Source organism: Trichosurus vulpecula, chromosome 3 (genome assembly GCF_011100635.1).
Source record: "Trichosurus vulpecula isolate mTriVul1 chromosome 3, mTriVul1.pri, whole genome shotgun sequence".
Taxonomy (NCBI): Eukaryota; Metazoa; Chordata; class Mammalia; order Diprotodontia; family Phalangeridae; genus Trichosurus; species Trichosurus vulpecula.
In genome coordinates, this window is record NC_050575.1 from 314,121,348 (window position 1) to 314,141,580 (window position 20,233).

Below are 20,233 nucleotides of genomic sequence, written 5' to 3' on the forward strand. Positions count from 1 at the left end.
TAGTCCACCAGTGATGAAAGTCTCTAGCTTTAATATGCTTTGTATGAGCCTTGAGACTTTTCCCTTTAGGGATATATAATTAACCAGAAACTTAAATATGTCCTGATTTCCAAGGCAAGAAGAAAAAAAATCATCTGTGTCTTGTCATTCTCGGCATGTTCATCTTTTTATTTTCCTTCCCTATTCTCTTAGCTCTGTTATGACCTGTAACTATGACTTCATGCTGGGGAAATTTGATTTCTTTTGGGGTTTTTATGCATTTTCACAATTTCAGATAGAAAACTCTTAACTGCAAATCTTTTCATTTTTGCCCTCTAGTGTGCTGTAGATGCCACATAATAACTAGTTATTGTCTAAGAAACTAGCACTGTAGTTGTGCTAGCTAGTTCTAAGTGCTTCCAAATGACAATGGTCAAAACTCCATTGAAGATATCCAGTGACAGGGGAACTCATTGCCTCCCAAGGCAGTCCATTCCATTTCTAGACAGCTGTAACTGTTAAACATTTATTTAATATGTTGCTAAAATCTGCCTTTTGACAACAAAACAAGCCTAACCATAAGATTTAGAGCTGAAAGGACCTAATGGGTCATCAAGTTCAGCCCCTTCACTTTACAAATGAGCAAACTAAGGCCCAGAAAGGCCACAACTTGCCCAGTGTCATACAATTAATAAATAAGAGGGTGGGAATTAGAACCCAAGTATTTTGAATGTAAATTCATGATTCTTTATATTTCACCATAATGCTGTTTCCATTCCTCTGCTTCATGATTGCTATCTGAAGGATAATCTTGCACTGCTCCCAACCCTAGAGTGTGAGTAACGGCAAAAAGGTAGAAAATCAACATAGCTAATTTAGCTAAGCAAAATTTTGACAGCACTGACCCAGGAAGAAAGGTTAGAGCCATTGATTCAGATGTTTAGATTTCACTTTTTTAAATGCTATTTTCTCTCCTTCATTAGGGTGGGTAATTGAAATTTGACCATCCTGATAAATTAGGTGAAAACCTATTAATGGAATCTCCCTGTGCCTGGTAGTTGAATCCTATTAATACCATCTAGGCTTCATAAATTCTGGAGAATTTAGCCATTTATATTTTCAGGAGTCACTAAAAGAATGAAGTGTCTTTGTCTTATTAAGGAACTTAGTAATTCGAGTAAATGGTTTGTAGCAGATGGCATTTTTTCTTTTTCATACTGTAGAGCACAGTTGCACTTAGCTTTCTAAAAAACTGAAATCTATAAAGCGTCATGGAAATTCTATAATCAATTAGCATTACTTAATCAGAAAATCCACCCATGGAGATGCTGCACTGAACATCTCTATTTTAAATCACATAAGTAGAGTCAAAAACTGTAGACCTGTATGTATGCACTACCTGACCAGCTCTGAGAAAGTCACTTTTTTTCTTGGTCTCAGTTTCTTCATCTGTAGCATGAAAGGACTAAACTAGATAATGTGTAAGAATCAGCTCTAAATCTTGTGATCCTTTAACTGGTAAGGAAATGCAAGAGAAGCCTTTTACAAAAGTTGGTATGTTTTTTTTTTTAAATTGAAATTCCAATCAGTAGGTGGGCATTCAAATTAGAATCCTTCATTTCAAACAGTTCTAAGGATGCTAAAAGATTCTAGAAGTATCTTTCTTAGATAGTTTATATATGTAAATCTACCTGGAATTAGACAACTAGACTAGATGATCTCTGCCAGAGACTTCTGACTCTATTGTTTAATGATTTATTACATAGTTTAGGGAAAGAACTTGGTAAGCTGTGATCCAAACAGCCATTTTCATTACTCTCAAACATCTCTGCTTTCATTGTTGACTAGCCATTGGTGCAGGATACAAATCCTTGGTCAGATCTACTCCAGGTCTGCCCTGATTAACTGCAGGTTCTGATAGTGGCTTCCCTGATTTTTGGTCTGATAAATATGACTGCAGATCTTATATCCAAAAGAATAGATGTCTTGTCCACTCCACCTCACCCTCCCCCCCCCACTGGGCCTCATATATGGCATTACACCGTGTTTACACTATTCCACACCTTGACCCCCATCAGGTCCTGCTCTAAAATGTGGTAAATGGAAATCACATGTATCACGTGTTGCAACATTCCTGTAACTAGTCTGGTTGGTGCTGTACTTAGAAGAATATTGTAATCCAGGTTTGACCTATGTTTAAAAAGGATGAGAAAAAATTAAGTGTTTATTGTTCAGTGCCTAAATTCCAAAGATATGTTACTGCTAGTTTATGTCTTTGATAAGCCTATGTTTTAGTAAGAGCTTGGAGGAGAAACTGAATATGGGATTGTCCTTAAAACCATTGTGCAATAGCACTTTCAGTTCTCACATCCCTAGTCAAAAGTCTTGGTTAGCTTAGAAATCAACCATTAGAACACTTATCTAAACTGGAGTACTAGAATAAAGAGAGAATCATTAAATACCAATTATAAAGGACATATCTTTTTGTTGTGGGTAGTTAAGGCATACCCCCTATTATATATGGTATATCATAACCCTCCTCTGGGTAAATTCTGACTCAAGAAAAAATTAGTTCTAGGTTAGTAAGAAGCTTTAAAAACCTTCCAGAGAAACAACAGGATGATAGTCCACTTGCAGCTGCTTTTGAAGAATAAGTTCAGAGCCTTTTTCTTTCCTTCTGTCTTCCCTTTTTCCCTAGTGTGTCTGTGTGTCTGGCTCCCTCTCATTTAAATATACCTACATTGATCAAGACTAAAACTGGATCCTTTGTTTATCGATCGTAATGCAGACTTTGGAGATCACCAGTATCTTTTGAGAACATTAATATTTCTGTGAGATAATGCAGAAGTATCGATATGACATCTTTCATCTTTAGTGTATGTAATTCTACTTTTCTTTCATTTGACCTGGAGGAACAGAACAAGGAAAATATTCACAAAGGCCACACATGCTTGTACCCATTTGATTATTTTTAGTCTCTTCCTGTCTAATCCCCAAACGTCATAACATACTTATAAAGTTGTACAATTAGCCATGAGTGTTCACATTGTAATAAGCCAGAAATATAGTATCAGGAAAATTTTGTTACCTTGAGAAACTCAGATTGAGTAAGCAAGATGTTCTACGTATAAATAGGGTAGCCTTTCCCCCCTTTCTGGCACTCATTATTCCGATATTGGACCTAGCTTTACTCTTGTTGGGTATTGGGTTCTTCATTTAAAAAAAGGTAATTTTCAGAAACACTAATTAAAGGGTGAAAAATTCTCAAAAATAATAGATCATATTCCATTGGTGAACCATATTACCTTAGTGCCTATGATATGCAGAACACTATTATTAGGCCATGGAGAAGTTAAAAAGGAAACAGAAAGCCTATACTTTTATCATTGAAGAACCTAGTCCAGTGGAGAAAATGAGATAGATAGGAATATATAAATATGTACATAAATGTATATGTGTGTGTGTACACACATACATATATGAGAGAGAAATATATAACTATATGAACACAGGAGACAGGTATGTAAAAAATATCTAATGGATAGCTGTATGGCCATACAGAGTAATACACTGAAATATTAAATATTTGAGGAGGTGAGTAATGTTACCTGACTGGAACAAGGTAGAGTTTTATGAAGGCAATGTTTTTGAAATGGGAGGGTAGGGTTGACAGGAATGAAGCAGCCATTGCAGTTAATGATTTGGAGGTGGCAAAAGGCTGAGTATGTTTCAGGCCCTCAACTAACTTGCATATTTGACTACTTACGTTAGCTGTTATATACCAACCATTATGCTATGTCTTAATCCTATAGCAACTTTCCGTGCTTCACCCATAATTGCAAGACTCAAATAAAGGGAGATATTTGGTTTAAATGCTGCCTCAATGAATCCATGATCTTATCCACGTGGGTTGTCTCCATCAGTATATAATGTAACCCATCCTTGCCACTTGATCTTGTATTTTTTTGTCTGTGTTCTACAGTAGGGCCTCTGGAGGAGACACAACCAATGTACTTGAGCTCCTTTTTATTTTTTTTGTGGATCCAGCACACTTGGCCTGTCCATCTGTCATCTCTGGCTCTTCTCACATTACTATTTCACCTCCTTTTCAAATTATACATTTCTTCAAGGATGGCCCTAATTCCACATTTCAAGGGCATAGGTCACCACTGAAATTATACTGCAGCCTACTTACCCACCAGGTCACTCACTCTTGATTATTAAACCGTCCTGATATCAAAAAGAGAATAAGGCCTGATTTGACAATCCCATGAGACTCTACTCACAATCAGCAATTTGATGAAGCCAAGAAATACTTTGGGGAATGGTAGAGATGAAAAATATATCTCCATATATTGTCTAAGTTCACTAGCTAGTTGTAGTACCCTCAGTTAATGCCATTCACAGCCTATCTGCGATCTAGCCCCTTTGACTTACACATTTCCAAGCTTCCAAATTTGTCAGCCTGTGGAGAGTGCATAATCACAGTATGAATGAGTCTGAAGACTTAAATAAGGAGTGCCAGATTCAAAGTTATCAGTTGGTAGTTTGTTCTGCCCTCCTGCCTACTTATAGTTTGAAGCTTATGGTAGAGAGTTTCCTTTGTGATTGGCATGAATCATGGGAAATGTACAGTGGAATTATATAGTATGGGAGTTCTTTTTTATTCTGTTCTCTTTTTAGGAAAATGTTTTTTTTAATTCTTTAAATTCCATGCCTATTGTCCCATTTGACTTAATGTGCATCAGTGCACAGAAGGCATAGGTATAGCAAATTTAGGCCTAATTACTAACTTAAATTTTTACTAGCTATATCATAATCTAGCATTTTCACTGTAATGAATACTTTAAAACTACATCTGAGATTTGGATTTTTACCAGATTTAGACCAATCTGCTCTAGTAAAATTCTCCTCTGATAAAGCTAATGGATGCAAATGCATTGTAGGTGTAGTGGAATCCTAGTTCTTCATTTCAGAAAGGAAGACACAAAGATCTGAAGTTACTTATCTGTCATCCAGAGCCATACTCTTTACCCCAGTCAGTCAATATTGCAGGGGAGAAGGGAGGGAAAACTTCTAGCTAGCTGTCCAGTTCTCCCATTTCTCTCATTTGATCTCTCCTGTGCACCTTCCCCATTTTACTTTGCATTATAGTCATTTGTATATATGTTATATCCCCTCTTAGACTATGAACTCTGAGGATAGGAACTATGGTGATTTTTCTTCTTTGTGGGCTACAGTGCCCATCACTTGTGTACTTAAGGAATCTATGATTTCCTTTATATGGTTACTCCCTCCACTGATGTATATTGCTTCCTTTTAATTTCACCTCCTTTCACTCTTTCAGAGTTACTATGGCTGAAGAACTTATTACCTTAGATAGCCTGATAATCAAACAAGAAACAAACCATCCATCACTAAGCCTGTACTTGAAGATTTTTTAGGCCGATAAGATCTACCAAAACTTATATTTCACTGGCTTAGCTTTCAAGAACCCATGGTCACCTTCACTTCATTATGGAACATTAGAGTAGGGCATGAGTAGGGACATTCTACATAATAAGCATTTAATAACAAATGTTTGTTAAGTTGAATTGATCTTTGATTCTGTCTGCATTTTCTTCCCCAGAATATCATTATTTCATTTCTGTCATGTTTTTGTCTGCAAATGTATCCTGAATTCTTTAAGGTTAAGAGGCTAAAGTTAACCTAAATTCAGTTTAACAAATATTTTCTTTTACATATATTAAACATTTTATTACAACACTGTGCTAGGTGCCAAGGGAACTACAAAGATAAGTAAGTCATGTTCTCTGCCCTCATGGAACTAACAGTCTAATGGAGACATAGGACACATATGTAACAACTACAATGCACAATGCAACATGGGTACACAAGAGAAGTACAAACAACGTTCTGTGTCAGGTTTGAACAGTGAGGGGTATCAATGGAGATTTTGTTCTTTGACTCGGTGTCAATAGGCCTATGGGTTTTAGTTCACTGAAATCCCAACATGAACCAGTAGTGTGTTCAAACTACCAAAATAAAGAATTTGATCTAAGCCTGCATTATTAGGAGTCTACTGTCCAGATCAAGGGAAGTAACAGCCACAATGTACTTACTGTACTAGTTAAATTGCATTTAGAAGATTGTGTCTAATTGTAGATACCACATCACAAAGGGCACATTCAAGAATTGTTCATAGATAGAACAAGGTAATCTGGATGAAGAGAGTAGTATGGTATAGTGGGATTAACCCTGGATTTGGAGCCAGAGGACTCAGGTTCAAATCCCGGCTTTCTATTTTAGTACTCACATGATCTCGGTAAAGTCACTTAACCTCTCTGAGCCTCAGTTTCCTCATCTGTAAAGAGGTTGAACTAGATGATCTCTAAAGTCTCTCTGACTCTTCGTTTGTGATCCTGTCATTCAAAACTGAGGAACTAGAGACTATGACCCATGAGGGATGGTTGAGGGAGCTGAGGATGGTGTGCTCCTGGAGAAGAGATTTCCTGGGGATGTGATGGCTAATGTCAAATATTTGAATGGCTGCCATGTGAAGAGGCTCCAGAGGAAAGAACTGGAGCAATGGGTGGAAGCTACAGCGAGACAGATTTTGGCTTAACATGAATTAGAAGTACTTGCTAACAAGTTGAGGTATCCAGAAATGGAACAGGATAGCTTCCTGAGTAGTGAGTGCCTGATTTCTGGAAATATTAAAGCAGGAACTAGAAGACTTATTGAGGATCTTATAGAGGAAATTTATGTATGGGGTAGAAGGATTGACCAGATGATCCCTAACTTCCCTCTGCCAATGACATCCACCAGAACTATGTCTGACAGAGCATTCCCACGTGTTTCTGCACCTGAGTTCTAAATCTTGCTCCCTAGAGCACAAGAGTGGAAGTTAGAGTGCATTTGAGCCTTTGCTCTGAGTAATTTAATTGCCCTTCTGATTGTTCTTTCTTCATATCATTGACCATGAAGGAATCTTTCCTCTTGCACATATTAACTTCATGTGAATTTTTTTAAGATTAAACAAGATATAAACAAGATTTGTGCTTCCCTGGAAGTGGGTCAGACATTCCCTTAAATCTTTTAATTCCAGAAGACTTCAATCTCCTTTACAGAATAACAGCCTGCAACTCTGATCTGCCTAGTAAAATGCAGTTCAGTTCCCAACTGACTTAAAGAAATATTAAATTGCTTTAATTATCTTCATTTCCCTAGCAGTAATCACCCTTCTGCAAACAGAAACAAGTTTGAAAGAATTCCCTACTCAATAATCTTCCCATACTATGGTATTATATCTATCACACATCTAGAAAATGTGAATAGGGAAACCAACTCAAAATTTTGACACTCCTCTAGAGCTGCCTCCATGCTTCCCACAGAAAACACATACACACACACACACACACATATATATACATACACGGCCAAAACGAAAGCTTTCATTTTAGGAGGGGGTCAGCATAATTTAGTGAAAACACTGTCCCTGAAGTCAGAAGAGACCTAAATTCAAATCCTGCCTCTGGTCTTAATACTTTTATAACCTTGAGAAAGTCATTTAATGCCTCCCCTGGCCTCAGTTTGATTATCTGTAATATGAAGATATTAGAATAGATAGACTCCTCAGAGATCCCTTCTTAGCTCTAAATCCTCGATCCAGTGATCTAAACTAGTCATCAGTCATCAGTTGAGGGAGTTTCTGCACTGGGAGTTCTCCATACTGTTGAAATAAAGGACTGAACCAAAAAAAAAAATTTGGCCATCATTGGGCTATGTTTGTTTCTTCTAATTGCTAATTACAGTTCAGGTCAAAGGTAGATTGGTCCATGAAGACTATTACAGGCCAAAGGTATATTTAGAATAATTAAACTGATCTTTGTAAATTGTCAGCAGGTAAAGGAGCTTTGTTACAGGTATCTATAAAACATCATGGAGCTAAAAAATCTTACATTCCCCCCAGGGACTACAGTCACATTTTCATAAATGCAAAGCCAGTTTGTGAAGAATTACCACTTGTGCCCTTGGCTTGAGTTACTATAAAGGGACAGACAGACAGAAAAGAGAGAATTAATCTTGTTTTGTTCTTTGACAAGCTTAAGGTACTTTTACAAAACCTATACTAAATAATAACAGCTCTCTTGGTTGGTTTGTGAACCTTAGAGTTCTAGAAATGGTTAAAAATAGAAGAATGTTTTCTTGTTTTTATCCTTTTATCTGTCTACTACCATCAAAATAATTTAAATATTCAGATAACCTAAATACACCAAAGAAAGACTAATATGACAGTGCTATGACTTATGTAGTCTTTGCAGATGCTACCATGCACACACATACTCCATCCAAATCAAATTGTTTTTGATGTTGGTTTTGGTCAACCTTGATTTTTTTATGTTAATTTGGAAATTGGCTGATAAGCTATGTAGTAAGTAGGAGCTGTGTGTGTGTGAAGGAATAAGTAACTACAACCTCACATGTTATTTTCAATAAAATAATTATTTTTCTGAACTTCATCTAAAATATTCTCTTACAAAGTAAAAATGTTTTTCACCTGCTAATAGCTGTTTTCTCTTAGTTTTTTAATTTTTTATGTGGTAATGAAGTGAGCTAAACTGATAATCTGGTTCCTCACTTGCAGATAGTGCATCATTCCAAATCTAAAGATTTTCAGGGACAATGGAAGCCTTATGAAGGAGTGGTGCTTTTTATACAGTTAGTACTCCCAACTCCAAACTAGTTCTGAAATCATACTTCTGCATTTATAACTAACTCTTTTTTAAAATCTGTTTCATATTATTCTCTACTAAGAAAACCCAGTGATAAGGAAATGTTACAGATGTTATAGAGTGACTCTTTTGCTGATAGCACACACTTCCATTCCCTACTTTTGAGTACGGTCAAATTTGGATCAGCATCAAAGGAAAAGATGGATGATGACTTCTTTGTTCAGATATTCTTACCTAGTACCTGCCTAGTACAATACTTATTTGATCACAGTAAGTGAAAATCCTCAAGTCATGAATAGGTATAAGAACTGACCTCCTTTGTGAGGATCATGAATGCTGACCAATTGGCCCTTCTCTAAAGATTTGTTCTCCTTTTGGTAGACCTTTTATAATACCTTCTCTTCTTACCACAAGACCACTAAACAAGACTGTTAAGAGGGGAAAATCCAAAAGAGGAAACCAAGCTTCAATGTGTTTTACTTTGCCCATAGTTAAATTACTTTACTTATAGGCTGCAGTGAACCTGAAATTCTGAAACTCAGAGGATCATGCATGGACTACCAGAATAGCATAGTGTTTTAGAGTTGGAAGGTCATTAAGTAAGTAAGAGGTCATTAAGTCTATCCTATCCTATACTGCAATCTCTCTTTATATGATCCTGACAAGGGGGTTATGTAGCTTCTGCTTTAATACTTCCAGTGAAGGGACCCATAATATCACATGAGGCATCCCTATTCCATTTTTGGACAAGTTCATATTCTTAATTCCACCTTATGTTGAACCAAAATGCCTATCTTTAACTTCCAACCATAAGTTCCAGTTCTGTCATCTGGAGCTGTAGAAAAGAAGCCTAATCCTTTTGACTCTTTATGACTGTCCTTCATCTCATCAAAGCAATCCATTATGTACCAGCTTTGCACAAAATGGTTACTAATGTTGTGACAAAAAGACATTTATAGTATTGTCCTTGCCTTCGTAAAGCTTATTCTCTAATTGGGGAAGTGTAGACTTGAGAAACTAAGAATACAATAGATGTCATAGATTTTCTGTTCTAATAAAATGGATATTTTCAATAATAAAGATGTGAGTTCAGGGGAAGAAGGGGGATCACTTTATGTTAGAGTGATCTGAGAAGGCCTTATAGGGGAGGTATAACTCAGTTATGCCCTAAAAAAAAAAGTAAATTGTGGTAGGTTTTTTCCCTTATAGCCACAGAAACTATACTGGGCTGATTTTTAAATTTTGATATAATAAAGTCCAAACCAAAGTATCAGTTATTTCAGAGAAACCTAATGGATACTTGTGAACCACATACCATATGTTAGTAAACTCTTCTTACCTAGTACTTTTTAAAAATATAATTCTTTTCTATCTTCTCCCAACTTTTTCTCTACACCTTCCTATTTTATTTGGTTAAGTTCAGTGGCTTGGACAGTCATATTCGGCTGTCTCCTATCTGTATAGTGACATTTACCTGTCAATAGTTTTCTCTTGCCAAACCTCAGCCCTGAGTTACTCCCAGCATCTACCTCTTCCACTCCTACTCAAGCATGCAGCTGAAGGAAGTCTAGCAACGGTGCTGACTGGGTATATTACAAATTCATGTTATCCAACTTCAACTAGGCCCTCATTGCATCAAGGCAGCCGTTTTATTTCTCCCTAATTGATTCCTATCTCTCTTCCCACAGGAGCTATTCCAAACCTTCTCCTCTCTCTTTAAGCCTCCCTACTCTAAGCTAAGGAGCTTGCTTGTTACTTTATTGAAAAAATCGAGACCATTCAAGAAGAGCCTCTTCTCCTGCATAAGCTGCCTCTTCTTCCATTCTCTTCATCTCCCATTCTCTTCATCTCACTCTCTCTTCCTTTTCCCCAATATCTGACAAAAAAGTGGCCTTTTTTTTTTTTGCCAAGGCTAACCCTTCTACGTATGTACTTGATCCCATCTTTTTCCGGCATAGTATATCATCCTCCCTCTCAAATCTTCAACCTCTTTCTATCAACTGGTTCCTTTCCTACTGTGTGCACATCCCTTCCAAGTCTCCTCTATTCTTAAAAAAAATATAAAATTTAAAAACAAACCCTTCACAGGATTCTACCATTCCGTTAATCTATCAGGCAATATATCTCCTCCCCTTCTCAGTCAAACTACTTGAAAAAGTTGTCTGCACTCCACTTCTCAGTCACTTCTCAACCCCTTGTAGTCTGGCTTCCAGCCTCATTATTCAACTGAAACTCCTCTTTCCAAAGTTTCTAATGATCTCTTAATTGCCAAATCTGTTGGTCTCTCCTTATTCCTAATCCTTCTTAGCCTATATTCTGCATTTGACACTGTTGACCACCGTCTTCTCGTGAATACTATCTCTTCTCTGGATTTTTGTTACGCTACTCCCTCCTGGTTTGTCTCCTACCTTCCTGACCACTCTTTTTCAGTCTCTTTTGCTGGCTCTTCAACCGCATTGTGGCCCTTAACCGTATGTTCCCCAAGGTTTTGTCCTGGGTCTCTTCTGTCTCTTCACTCTCTATTGGTAATATCAGTTCCCATGAATTTAGCTTTTCTCTCTATGCAGATGACTCCTAGAACTACGTATCCACCTCCAGTCTATCCCTCAAGTCTCCATCTTGCATTAGCAATTAATTACTTGTTAGACATTTTAAATTGGATGTCCCAAAGACATCTTAAATTCAACTGAATTATATTTCCCTTAACTTTGCCCTCTCTAACAGGGCACCACCATCCTTCCATTCTCCCAGGTTTGTAACCTTAGTAATATCCTGGCCTCCTTAGTATCTCTCACTCACATTATCCCTAGTAGTTTCCTGTTATCTCTACAGTAAAATATAAACCCTTCAGTTTAGATTGTAAATCTTTTCACAGTCTGCCCCTCACCTCTCATATGACATTCTGAGATCAGCCACACTGGCCTTTTCTTTGTTCCTCACACACAACACTCCTTCAATCACCATGCCTTTGAACTGACTGTCTCATATTCCTGGAATCCACTCCTTCCTTACCTCTACTTCAGAGAATCCTTCTCTTCGTTTAAGATGCAATTCGAGTACCATCTTCTGCGTGAAACCTTTTCTTCCTAATTTCTTCAATTGCTAGTGCCTCTCTCAAATTACTTTGTATTTGGCTACTTTGTATATATTTATATTTATGCTGCATGTATTTGTATATGTCCTTGTTATTTTCCCCATTAGAATGTTTGTTGCATATAGGGATTGTTTCATTGTTTGCACCTAGTGACTGGCACTAATAAGAATTTAATAAATACCTATTACTTAATTGATTGATTACAATAACATACTTCTTTCTCATCCTAATAGGAGACCTGTCAGTGTCTGTTTAAAAGTATGTCAAAGACAAATTGAGTGGGATCTTAACCACAGAATGTCTCAGTACAGATTTATATGTACTTTGGGTAAAATGGCCCCAGAAACATAACTCCAAACAGGAGAAGCATGATCTAATATAGCCTATAGGCGCAAAAAATTACAAGTAGTATAAAAGGGGTTTCACCATATACAAGGCTCCCACTACTCATTGGTTTTTATTCAGTCACCTGATAGGAAAAGAAAATTGATTTCTTCAAAATATCTTCTAATGATATCCTTAAAATCTCTCTTGTCCTGTTATTGTTTATTCTTGCTGAATTGTCCTGGCTGATCTTGTATTCTGAAGTGCAAATATGACTTTTTACATTGCAGACGTGCCCACCTTCGCTTGTGCCTTGAGAAGCTGAAGGGGCTCGTACCACTTGGACCTGAGTCGAATCGTCACACTACTTTAAGCTTATTAACAAAAGCAAAGTTACACATAAAGGCGAGTGTACATTTGGCTTTCTCCCTTGAATTTTTAACTGTCCAGTAAGAATTTTTCTTGGTTATGAAGGTCTGGACTGCTTGTTAACAAATAGTTTATATGAAGAGTTGTATTATCTTCATTTTATTCCATATCACAGTCATCAAGATTCCTGCTTAAAGTACTTTTATATTTACTTCCTCAGAAGGAGAAACACTGGTTTGAGTTCTGGTTGATAAGTCTTTTAAGATAATTCTGGGAAAAGATACCATCATTTAAAACTTTCTGCTTTAAAGCAGAGGTATCAAACATGTGGCCCCCAATACTCCCAAGTGAAACCCAATCTACATTAAAATGTAGTTCCTATCTGATTTTAATTCTTTGACATATGAATGAAAAAAGAAATATATAAACGTGTGGTTTTCTAAATCAATATGCTGCCCATAGAAGTCCTTCGTACAGTTTAGTGATCCCAGTTTTTATTTGAGTTTGACACCCCTGCTCTAAAGGATGTTGTTCTGATGGCAGGGAACATGGCAGAATTGGGGAGGAATGTGTTAAAATGAGTACTCCCTGGAAATGTAAATGATGTCTGAGCTCTTGTGCCAGGTGATTAAAATAATGATTTAAAAAGAACTATTATTATAGGCTTTAAAGAAGTTAATTTGATACTTAACATGACACAAAAAGTACTTCTGTAACTGAGGGAGATATATTAGTAAAAATGACTTTAAATTGAGGTATATTTCTCAAGACCCTTTAACCTATGGCTTCTTCAAAGCTCTTCAAATACTGTGAGACTTCAAGTTCAGCATGTCCCTCTAGACACATAAGACAGAGCTCAGAGCATTCTTGACCCCAAAGCTAGGATGCTGGGGTACCAGAGCACATTCTTCAGGGGGCAGGTGGTGCAGTGGAAAGAGCCTGGGAAGTGGAGCCACAGGACCTGGCTTCAAGTCCTACCTCTCACACTCATTGCCCGTGTAACCTCAGAAATGTCACTTAACCTTTCTGGGCCTCAGTTTCCATATTGAAAAATGAACTAGAAGGAGTCTGTGATTCCTTCGTGATCTAAAGCTGTGATCCCTATAAGGAAATGAGTGTTGATGTCATAGACATTGGAGGACAATAACAGTGGCTCCCCAGTGAACTTCCTTTCTGAGATAAGCAAGAAAGTCAAGACACCAGAATGCCTTCTGGGGACAGGAGTGTGTTTCAGGAGTGAGACACAGATTCAAGGTAGTTTTAATTACTGGTTTAATCCTAATCTAAGGATTCCTCTGAAAACTCCTTTAACCTGCAGAAGCTTGAAGACTGTGACAGAAAAGCAGTACACCAAATAGACCAGTTACAGCGAGAACAGCGGCACCTGAAAAGGCAGTTGGAGAAACTGGGCATTGAGAGAATGAGAATGGACAGCATAGGATCGACAGTCTGCTCAGAACGCTCTGACTCAGACAGAGGTGAGACCCTCTTTTCAGTGACTGGGTTTTAATTGTAAAACATCCTCCCTTTACTCCCCCTCATCCATATTTTCTCTTCTCTCTGCTCCATGAAGTGATGCGTAATTTGCTTAGTACTCTTGATGTTTATAAACTGTATACCTTAAAAACTCTGTAAGGTAGGTGGTGCGAATGCAAGTTTCACCCCTAACTTACAGATGAGAAAACTGAGGCTCAGAAGGATAGTCAATAACCTGCCTGTGTTCACACAGCTAGACAGTGTCAGAGCCAAAATTCACACAAAGCTCCTCTGACTCCAAATCCGGGACTCTTTCTATAATAACCATGTTACCTCGTCAGCGTGATGCAGCCTAGATCGAAATGGAGAACTGCCACTCATCTGAAGAACTTAAGCAGTGGCTAAAATGGATTATTTCAGGAAACAGTCTTTTGTCCTTCAATTCCCCAGATACATTCAGGGAGGGAAAACCGTTTTTGCATTCATTGGCATTGGGGCCTGAGTTGTCTGCTCTATGGTGACTGTAAATTCCCTCAACTCTCCCTTTTGCTCTTCTCTATAGAAGAAATTGACGTTGACGTTGAAAGCACAGACTATCTCACAGGCGATCTGGACTGGAGCAGCAGCAGCGTGAGTGACTCGGATGAGAGGGGGAGCATGCAGAGCCTCTGCAGTGACGAGGGCTACTCGAGCTCGAGCATTAAGAGAATAAAGCTACAGGACAATCATAAGACTTGTCTCAGTCTATAAGAGACGGCTCGAGCAGTGGCTGCCTTCCTTATGGTTTTCCCTCTCGGATCTTATTAGGTAGTGTATTGGACCTTCCCACAATTCCCTTGCACGTAAATTTCAATGTACCACCACCTTTACCCAAATCAGCTTTGCCTAAGTTTTCAAGAAAAAGTGCATAGGGTCGTGGGTTTACAAAGCTACTCTCTGGAGCACACATCTGATTTCATCCACTAGCTTCTCTTTCTGTCCATAAAAATTCATCTCTGTGAGACTGTACATTCCAACCAAATTTTGAAACATCCAAGAATATTTAGACTTAGAGCCAACTCCCAAATATCAGTAATTTCCCCTTTTACTTATTGTCATCATTTAGTCTTCTCAACCTATCTTAAATTTTTCTGTTTGCTATGTTTATGTATCTTGTCTAGCAAAATTGTTCGATTGTGACTTCTGTTCAAAAAACCTGAAGGAACCAAACTTTTCAAGTTGAGATCCTAATCTCAGAACTATGAAGTAAGCTTTGAAAAGAGCATTTAAGAGCGCTTAACTGTGTGCCTCACCCCAGGCTTTCCTGGGAATGCTAGGAAAAAAATCCCTAATCCTCTGAAAACTTACCCCTCAAACACTGCACATGAATTTCTCCAGACCCGTATGTAGCCTTGGGCAATATCTCTTGCTTTAAACCAGGCACCTCGACTTGACAACATGTCTTCGGGGTTACACAACTCATCAAGTTTCTTGAATGTTTTTCTCACCAACTAAATGGTACAATCTATCCCCATCTCATGTTCTGGGGATTGCACCATATTATCGCTGAATAGTGCTGTCCCAAGACACACATTTATTTTTCCTCAAAGTTTAATACTACTTGTCTCTGGGATAATTTTTTTTCTACCTCAGAGATGAACAAGATGATCTCCATTTCCCATTAGCACAAAAATGATTATGCCTCTTTGAAAAAAAAAAAAGCAACATTTGGTCCAGTTCCAATCTATTTTCCTATTTAACCTTCAGCAATAATTGAGCTGTAGAGCTAGCTGAGCTAGCTTCTGTCATTAGCGAAAGGAAAAGTTCACATTGCTACTTTCTATGTTGCGAGTAAACACAAGGGGATAGTACAATGTTACTACAGTTCCTCACCTTATTGAATTATTTTTAGACTCTCCCAGAAACTTGTTTATGGAGGCTTTGGGGTTGCTAATTTAGAAAGCTGATTATTTTTTCCCTCTTTGGCCATGGTTTCTCCCCAGCTTGGTCCCCCACCTTGTAGCATTTTTATTTAAGCTTAACAGAGCACATGTATATGTACATAAACACATTAAATCTATAAATACTATTTATTCATTTTTATATAAACTAATGTAATGGAGAAGAAATTCTTACAACATGCTTTTATAGATGTTCTGGAAACTTTGTATGTAGATATCTGCTCACTAAAATCTGTTCATTTCCCCTTAGTCTTTTTCTTTTAAACATTGTAAGGCCTTGATATTTTGCGCCTCTTTGGCTAATCTGTTCATTGAATTTGGACCATTCATAAGATGCATAAAACTAAAATACAGCAACTGGCACAAGGTGATTAGAGCGGTCCCAAATGCCGTAGATGCTTTGCAATTTTAAGGGCTACATAGCTTAATCAGTGATAGACAACCACCATGGGCTTTTTTGCTTGCCTGCAATCTTTACCATATGTATGTGTTTTCAGCCTGATTATACATCTAGCTGCCTCAAACCATTCCATATACCCAAAAGTACAAATTCAGAGGGAGCCTATGCTCAGACTTTAAAATTGATCAGCAGCCTAAATAAAACTAGATTACTTTTAGGCTCTTTTAAAAAAATGATTCTTTATTGAATTTTAAAAATATGGGAATTAGGGTTAGTGGATTTCTTAACCTCCAAAGTCTCTCCTTGTTTTCCCCCTTCCTTTTTGTGCTATTTAATTTTCTTTTTGTGGGGAAAAAGGGGAGGTGGGAGGGTGGAGTAAAAAAGAAGGATTTTTTTAATAGCTGGAACTTTTTCTGATTACCAGCAGAAGATTTGCACTGAAATACAACTTGTATGCCTTTTGCATTTATTAAGCCTGCTTCCTGAGTCCAAGCAGAAAGATAGTGTTAAGAGAGTTAGCTCGGCCTGTAACATGTTTGGAAAAGGTACAGATATGCCTGCACTTTGAGGTACCTGCTCTGATGCCCTTTGCAAGACCTCACAAGCATTTTGTTGGTTAATGAAATGTTACATATGAACCACCTTCACAAATCCAAGCCCCAAGTTGTAGATGCTTTAAGGCACCAGGAAGTGTACATTTGAGGGGTAGGGAAAGCTTGTGGGCCTGAATTGGGGGAGGAAACAAAATTGTGTACTTGTTTATTTAATTTAGAAATAAGGCGTCTGAGAGCCGCCAGTATTTTCTGTGTTTTAGTTGTTGTGCCTTTGATTTAAAACTGCATTTTTGTCTCTTTGGTTGAAATAATATTAAATGTGTTGTCCCAATATAAAGCAGTAATTATTTGACCTTCACACTGTTTGTCTGGTCCTTTTCAATTTGATTGCGTAGAAATGTGGAAGTTAGTATATAAATATATGTGTGTATACACATACGTGTATATATATTTATACACATATATTAATGCACTTATGTCAAACTGACACCAGGGTTAGACATGGCTTTCAAAAGTTCTAAGCAGATAACGTTAGCTTGCCAAGCTGGGCTCCAGGGTAACCAATTCCTTAATTATTGGGACCAGCCCTGGGAGTTTCCTCTCTGTGATCCTCTTGGTTATAAACCAACTCATGCCAAGGCAGCTAATTCCCCCCACGTTGCTGAAACGGTAGCACTGATTTGCCAGCCTTTTCTCTCCAATTCACTGATCCACCAGCATTATTGTTAAAGAGCTGCATCAGGGGTTTTGTTTGTTTGTTTTTTGTTTTTATTAAAAAGAAAACCTTTTTAGATGGGGTAGTTGAGGTGGGGGAGGGGAGGGGCCAAACATGTAAACCCCCAGCCTTTAAGACTTTGACAGTTGTACCTATGGATAGATATGTATGTACATATAGGTACATGCATATTTTTGTGTGAAAGTTAATTTAAACTAGCACCCAATCACTGCATTCTTGGGTTTCACCATTGCAATGCAAGTGGTGAAATTGAGGCTTGTGGTCCTTATTTGGAACAAACAAACCAAACTCTTGCACTTAGATGATAAGCTTAATGAAATTCTTACAGTAATGTATGTATATGTAGCATGTCGCTGTTCTATTTTAACATCCCAAAAAAGTATTGTCTTTATTATTTGGGGCTTTATATTGAGTGCTGAGCACCCATTGTGTATTTATTTCAGGCTTTCTTCTGGTAAGCAGAGCTCTTGAATTCTTCAAGGTGCTGATAGCCACGCCATGTGAATTTCTTGAGTCACAAGGTTAACGCTAATCTGATACCAATTCAAAGAGCACAGCACTTTGAGCAGACCAGGGAACTCTTCTGCCTGTCAATTTCAATACTGTATTCAGTGTTGGGCATTATGTAGGGTCTTGTTCTGCAGTTGGCCAACCACTTTAGCACTTTGGTTGGGGGGACTCCCAGGCACTTCTCCTCACCCTCCACCTTGGGGTTTTGGTTTTTGTTTTTAAGTGAAATGAAACAAAACTTCTGTCTTGCATTCCACTGCCTCTGCCCTGACCCCATGAGATGTGGCCAAGAATACGCTGTATATTTGAGAGGAGGGTAGTACTCACTCACTCCACATCAGCAAATGAAAGCAGTAACAATCTAACAGTATTTAGGACTGCAGTTGGTAGGGTTTCCCTTTCTGCCCCCACTTGTATATTAATTTCAAGTTTTGCCACTGTGCTATGTGGGGAAGGTTTTTTTTTTTCTTTTTATCTCTTTCTTTCTTCTTTTTTAAACCATGCTGTAGATGATCTCTAGTTGCCTTCTCCCTTATTTCCTCTTGGCTTCTCTGACCTCCTAGCCATCTCCCTCCTTTTGGAATTGACTGTCTAGTGGGAAAAGGCAGGCATGTCAACATATGGGAAACAATACCTATTATTTGCGTTGTACAGCTACACACCAACGGTTGTGGATAGATGGCTGGCTACTGCTATTTAAAATGCTTCCTGGGAGGAGAGAACCCAAATGGGCCCCAGATAAAAGTCATGCCTCATTCTACATAATTCAACTTCTTGGTAACATAAGATGTTTGTTTCCTCCCTCCCTCCCTCCTTTCTTCCCTCCCTCCCTTCCTTCCTTCCTTTCTTTCCTTCTTTCGCTTGTTCTTTCTTTCTTTCTTAAAGCTACCTAAGTGGGATGTGATAAGTGTGATTTATCATGGTTGGTTTTGGGGGTTTTTTTTTTTTACTCTCCATATTTATGACATGAATGAATTTCTTGTGCCATAGACTTATGAGAAAATAATTAATTGACTGGCACTGCTAGATTCAGACTATTATTTTCAAAATAGCTGTTGCATGACTGAAAAAATTGAGTATCTTTGTCTTCTAGCAAAATCATAAAATCAGAGTCAGTATAGTGGCCAATCTGTAGATTTATCCAGATTTAATTTATCTTCAACTTTTCTTTTTTTTTTTTTTTGGCAGTTCTTTTAAATTTTGCCTAAGAACCACACTTGCCTTTATCCCTTATTCCTAGAATTGGTGCTCTTTGTAATATTGCTCTTTAAAATCATCAATTTGAGGGTGGGGATGTCTTCTGAAGGATAAATACATCCTAAATAGGGGGAGCAGCAGATGGGAGAGTGTGAAATTCTGTTTCCAGATGTTCAGTTCCTAATGTAAATACCGCGCCAATGTAAATCCTGGGTCAAGACCATAGAGAATGGTGCTTTTACTACAGTGAGCACATGCATTTTTAGAAACTACATGTTTTAGAGAACCTTGCTGTGTATATGTAAACTTCTGTATTGTTCAACTGTTAAAAATAATAATAAGAAAAAGAAAATAAATTATTTCATTATTAAAGAAATTTGTCTCACTACAATTTCTTTCTCAGCTCCTCAGCTTTTCATGATCTCTCCATATGTTGTCTGAGTTAATCTATTTGGATTTTGAATTTTAATCGCCCCAAAATTAACCAAACATTTTTTAGCACATATGTATTCTCATACACAATAGGTGTTCAAATTTAGATCACATAGGGCTGTCAGTTCTACCCATCTATTGTTCAGACTTCAGTTACACTATTCATAATAAACACCTAAATTAGACTATTGCTGAATATCCTGGTGGACTAGAGAAGCCTTATGCTATGGTGATATTCTCAAAAAATACCTATTTTTATTTGATTTCAAAAACTGAAAGCTATGTAGGATGAAGAATGAGCTGGAAAGGACCTTAGAACATAGACCGTCAAAGCTGGAAGAGACCTTACTGATCATCCAGTCCAGGACTTCTTAACCTTCTTTGTGTCTTATGGATCCCATTGGCAGTCTGGTGAAGCTATGGACCCCTTCTCAGAGTAATGTTTTTAAGTGCATAAAATAAAATCCATAAGATTACAAAGGCATCC

The 20,233-nt window shown here is 37.7% G+C and overlaps 1 protein-coding gene across 2 annotated transcripts in view; it reads left to right on the forward strand.

The window, feature by feature from the left end:
* The window catches only part of MXD1 (MAX dimerization protein 1), a 29,416-nt gene extending 9,733 nt beyond the window's left edge, over positions 1 to 19,683 (forward strand). Inside the window, exons 4-6 of one of the 2 annotated variants that reach the window (XM_036751896.1) lie at positions 12,423 to 12,537; positions 13,820 to 13,979; positions 14,540 to 19,683. In XM_036751896.1, coding sequence (XP_036607791.1) covers positions 12,423 to 12,537; positions 13,820 to 13,979; positions 14,540 to 14,727 — 463 coding nt within the window. In that variant the 3' untranslated portion in view covers positions 14,728 to 19,683. The remainder of the gene's footprint in view (positions 1 to 12,422; positions 12,538 to 13,819; positions 13,980 to 14,539) is intronic. The other variant, XM_036751897.1, reaches the window with a different exon arrangement.
* The last annotated feature ends 550 nt before the right edge of the window (positions 19,684 to 20,233 follow it).